We start from the raw sequence: 5,347 nt of genomic DNA, 5'->3' as shown, positions 1-5,347 counted from the left end.
TATAAGATTGTAGAAAGTTAAAGCCAGTTTATGTCATTGTAAACTGAAAGTCTTCAATTTTTATTCCAGTGTTTGTGAAACTATATATTGACTTTGAAGGCCTTTTTTTTACCAGTACTCTGAGGAATGGTTTTGTGTTATTCATTTTGAATGTTTGAATATACTGGAAATATATGTGGTTTGAGGCATAATGGTACCTTTAAATAAAAAATTCTGTTCTGACGGTTACTTATCGCATCCTCTTTTGTGTTATGTGAAGTTCTGGTTAATGCAGATTATGCATTTTAGAACAGCACCAATTATAGCACTTCTAAGAAGCTTACACTGGGTTAGGTATTAATGTTCTATGGTAAAACTAAGACTGTACTTTAAAAAGTAGCATTACAGTTTTCTTGGCAGTAGCTTACTCATAAAGTTAATGCAGTAGTAAAACTAAATTCACAGTAAAAGTACTGGAACGCCAGTATTTGAAGGTATATTTACTTCCACCACTGTATTTTACGGTGACCAACAGGTACAAACACCCAGCAAAGACAAACTTATAACAAATACACATAACCAATGGACCCCAGCAGAACTAAAATACAGAACCGTTGAACTACTACAGTGGCCGACAGGTGCAAACGTGCAGCAAACACGAGAAAAACAAATACAACAGACACAAACAAAAAAAGAGATGCAAAAAAATATATAAAAATAAGTGTTCCATACCACTAGAGCTTTGTGTCCGAATTCAGGGTCTGCATCCTTTCAAGCTTATTCTTTCATGGGCTTGAGAAACGGTCCGATCTATGGAAGAGAGATCCTGCGAAGGCAGAGACCACTGCAGAGAAGCTATAGCCTTCAGCTAGCTGCCTAGCCTCCACCTTGGCGTTATGTTGCTTAGCAGCCGTGACACAACATGATTTAAACAATGTTTGTAGGTGAGAATGTAGATGTATAAATCTCACATTTCTGCTCGGTTCATCAGTGCCTCACCTAATTGCAATATTTGTCTGACGTTTTCGGAAATGTCTGCTCCCGCTGTATTAACACCCAGCTCCCCTCGCCTGCTGCCAGCTGGTCCAGGTTTAGCATACCATGGGAGAAAACCTGACTCATTTAGGCTTTCCCAAATGACAGTTAGTTAAACACAGATAATAAGTCAGGTAACATCTAGTTGTAATATTTTGTTTCACCAAAATATTTCATTTATTGCTGAGCAAATCGGTTTGACTGATTAAAGTTAAGCCTAAAAACACAATAGTTTGATTAAACTGTATAGTCTTACCTGAGATTTGGAGAGTATTTGAAAAGGGATACTTTGCTTACATTCCTTGTGTAAATATGCAACAGCCTTTATTACAAAAGGTGAAGAGTAATAGAGAAATCAGGAGAAGAAAAAAAAAACATACTCCGAGCCCATTTTTTTTCCTTCGCCGCTGTGTGATACACGTTGTCACGGTTGCTAAGCAACATAACGCCACGGTAGAGGCTAAGCAGCTAGCTAAAAGCTACAGCTTCTCTTCCAATCGTTGAGGACCCAAAGATGCAAAACCTGACTTTGGACACAGCTGTTCTTTGTTCGAATCCACCTAGTGGTCTGGATCACTTCTGTTTTCAGCATTTTTTCTTTGCATCTCTTTTTTGTTGCATGTGTTTTTCTCGTCTTTGCTGGGTGTTTGTACCTGTTGGTCACCGTAAAATACAGTGATGGAAGTAAATATACCTTCAAATACTGGCGTTCCAGTACTTTTACTGTGAATTTAGTTTTACTACTGCATTAACTTTATGAGTAAGCTACTGCCAAGAAAACTGTAATGCTACTTTTTAAAGTACAGTATTAGTTTTACCATAGAACATTAATACCCAACCCAGAGTTAACTTCTTAGAAGTGCTATAATTGGTGCTGTTCTAAAATGCATAATCTGCATTAACCAGAACTTCACATAACACAAAAGAGGATGCGATAAGTAACCGTCAGAACAGAATTTTTTATTTAAAGGTACCATTATGCCTCAAACCACATATATTTCCAGTATATTCAAACATTCAAAATGAATAACACAAAACCATTCCTCAGAGTGCTGGTAAAAAAATAGGCCTTCAAAGTCAATATATAGTTTCACTAACACAGGAATAAAAATTTAAGACTTTCAGTTTACAGTGACGTAAACTGGGTTTAACTCATTAATTTATACAATCTTATGAACATAAAAACACAGTTCTTAAAGAAATATCCATACTTTGGGTATCACTAAGCTCATCAATGAAAAAGGACTTCCAAAATCTAAAATTCAACATGGCTGAAATAATGTGAATTCTAGTATTAACAGGGTTTTAAAATGTGGACTCTTGAAAACCAAGTCCCAATTGGTTTTCAAGAGTCCAAGTGGCACTTACTTTATTAGATGCAGATGAAGGCACCGTCCAACATGGAAAAAGACAATCCAATTTAGATCCTAAATAATATGGAAACAAAAATATTTCAAAGAAAAGAAAAGGAAAACTAACCTGAATGAGATGCCACTCAAAGTCCATCAGGTTTTTGATGAGGGTGGAAACCTGAACATTGACAGTCACTTTTTCTTTTGAATGGTCTTTCCTGTCTTTTTGGATACCATCTTCCCATGACCGGCTTTTGTCCCCCTTCCTGGGTTAATCCCAATGAAGCGACTAAAAAACGAAAATCAAGATGGGAAAATTCCTGATTTCGTATATAAATTGTGTGGCATTCTGAATACAGCTGGTACAATATATAAATAAAGCTGTTTTTAATTATGTAAAGAGAAAACATCACCACCTTTGTCAAATGTTAGAAGGGAGAAGATGTAGAAGATGGACAACACTGTCCTGTCTGGAATGTTGGCTGGACCCTCTCAAAGACAATATGGCCTTCAATGCTGACCATGCAGAAACTGCTTGCCACAGGGACTGTAATAAACCAAGTCCTTAATTGGAAGAACATAAAACAAATCCTCTCATTGATAAAGTACGTATTTAAATGATCATCATAATAAAGAGTGTCCACTCTGCCAGGTAAAGTAAAAGCAAGGATTTTAACTCCTCAATTGTCATGCAAGTCACATCAATGTTGAAAACTGTAGGCTGGATTAATATACAGAAGTTGTAGAGGAATTTGCACTGAAGGTGAAGTGTGCTTTCAAAGTTCATTAAAAGCTACCTTGGATGATCTTTTGATCACTGATGGTGAAGTGTCTTTGGTGCTGCTCTTGTTTTCACCAACATGCAGGAGGAAGGGCTGTCCTGGTTCCACGGCAATGAGGAAGGCTTCAACACTGGCTTGCATCTTAGACATAATGATAAGAAGACGAATAATAAAAACATTCAGATAGCAAACAAAGCCAATGAGAAAGTGCTTCTACAAAGAAATATGATCATTAGAATAACCACATACCTGCACATATCTGAAAACATGAGCTGTTTTGGATTCTTGTGGCCTTTGGATGTAGGACGAAGCACATGAACCAACGGAAGAATGCCTGGTTTTCCCACCCCGGAAGAACAACAGGATAAATAGCAGACACATTAGGATAATAAATAAACATTTTAAAGAGAAGTGAGCAAAACTAACCAGACCCACCAAAATACTTTGTCCACCGGGTTTACCCTGGAGAGCATTTTTCACCACCCACAACATAAAGCATAAAAATGTCAGAAATAATTACCATGAACACAACTCAGACATTAGGCATTATAGAAATTAGTCAGCTTATAGAAACATTCTGGAGAGGATTTCTTCTGCCAACCTGTCAGAAGAAAGGTGTTGAAGTCATCATAACAGGCTTTCAGTCACCAACATGACGTACTAATGAAGAAAAAAAAGAGGCAGCCAATATGTCATTATTTATTATTTTTTAGAGACAAAAACATTTTGGCTGAGCTTTGATCCCATAAACCACCGGTCCAGCACAGCCACTCTCCCCATTATGCCGTCTATAGCCGAAAACCTCAAGAAAACGACTCCACAGCTAAATGTTAACTCAAACTGCTTTTCTGACAGTTTTAATGTTCGTTTAACCACCCGACACCCCGTGCTATACTTGCTTGGCTAGCTTTAGCTGCTAACAAAAATAATAAACCAAGGGTGCTTACGTCCAGTCCTCGAGAGCTACCGTCCTGAAACTTTTCGATGAATCTTTACTCCAACAGACCTGCTAACCAGCCTTTCATTTGATTCAGGTGTGTTCATTGGAGCAGGGAAGCTTCTGAAAGTTGCAGGATAGCAGCTCTCAAGGACTGGACTTGAGCACCCCTGTACTGAACAGTCGTACGTTTACAAACAAATAAACTTACGCGCAAACATAAAGTTAATGATTTCATAAAAAAAATAAATAAATAAAAATCAAAAACATGGTGGTCTTAACATGGAACTTACCTTGTTTTTTGGTTTTTTTTTTATATAAATCTTTATTGAGATCAAGAATACATAACAGTATAAACGCAGCATACATTTTGGTATAATGTCCACCAGAGAGTTACAAACATTGAGACAATACATCACCATAACATTACATAAATACATTAAAGAAAGTACAAAAAGAGCATGTTTAAATAGTTTTGGGGAACTTACCTTGTTATTATAAGCTCCAGACAAGACGCGATACTGCTGTCTCCAAGCAAACACGTGACGAGACGTTGCGATTGTGGGAGCAACTCTGTTATCAAACGCCACCATCTTTTTAGGGAAACTGACAAACCTATCTTTGAATTTGACTAAACAAGTGTAATTAACATTGTATTTTTAACATACAACACCAACACTGGTAATCTAAAATTTTTTATTATGCTCTGTAGATTTCGATTCATTCTGTAAAAGAGTTGTTATGGAAAGTATTTTTTTCTTTCCGTTTAATATTGTCTTTAACTGCTGGTTCTCTAAGATGCAAATACAAGTAAAATGTCGTGCCTAAGAAAATAACTGTATTGTACAATTATTTTGCGGTAGTTTACCGCCAGTCGTCAGTCTTGATTGTGACAAAAGAAGACATCAAATTGACAATATCCTACCGTATTTTGGAATAACAGTATCTTACTGCTGGAATTCCACCGTAAATTTACAGCCATTTCTAAGAGTGTACCGGTCCGGGATAAATCCATTCTCCTGTCTGTCTCTTCTCTGGGCCTTTTCCCCTTTGCAAAGAAACTTTCCAAAGACATCTGATCTGTTTCTGACTCATTTTGCTGCTTGTGGGCTCAGTGTTCATAGACATTAATACGTCGACGCCTCATGGAGCGGGCCGGCCCGTTGCTGCAATACGTAACAGCGTCCGCCATATTGAATGTGGAATATGTGCCAGTAAGCTAATACAAGTGAATGGACCGAACTTTATAAAGTGCCGTTCTA

General features: G+C 37.3%; 1 protein-coding gene across 6 annotated transcripts in view; it reads right to left on the bottom strand.

Moving 5' to 3' along the window:
- Positions 1–5,347, bottom strand: part of filip1l (filamin A interacting protein 1-like) — a 156,259-nt gene that overhangs the window by 87,705 nt on the left and 63,207 nt on the right. The window contains exons 1-6 of one of the 6 annotated variants that reach the window (XM_017302579.1): positions 3,750–4,133; positions 3,584–3,610; positions 3,398–3,482; positions 3,164–3,289; positions 2,783–2,930; positions 2,494–2,655 (exon numbers count right to left, since the gene is read on the bottom strand). The exons of 4 other annotated variants lie outside the window; for them this stretch is intronic. In XM_017302579.1, the coding sequence (XP_017158068.1) occupies positions 2,494–2,520 (27 nt within the window). In that variant the 5' untranslated portion in view covers positions 2,521–2,655; positions 2,783–2,930; positions 3,164–3,289; ... (1 more) ...; positions 3,584–3,610; positions 3,750–4,133. Of the gene's footprint in view, positions 1–2,493; positions 2,656–2,782; positions 2,931–3,163; positions 3,290–3,397; positions 3,492–3,583; positions 3,611–3,749; positions 4,134–5,347 lie in introns of those variants that run through there. One more of the 6 variants, XM_008430870.2, reaches the window with a different exon arrangement.

This window comes from Poecilia reticulata, linkage group LG2, assembly GCF_000633615.1.
Source record: "Poecilia reticulata strain Guanapo linkage group LG2, Guppy_female_1.0+MT, whole genome shotgun sequence".
In the NCBI taxonomy this organism is placed as follows: Eukaryota; Metazoa; Chordata; class Actinopteri; order Cyprinodontiformes; family Poeciliidae; genus Poecilia; species Poecilia reticulata.
Note: the sequence above shows the minus strand (reverse complement) of the source record. Positions and strands in the feature narration are given on the sequence as shown.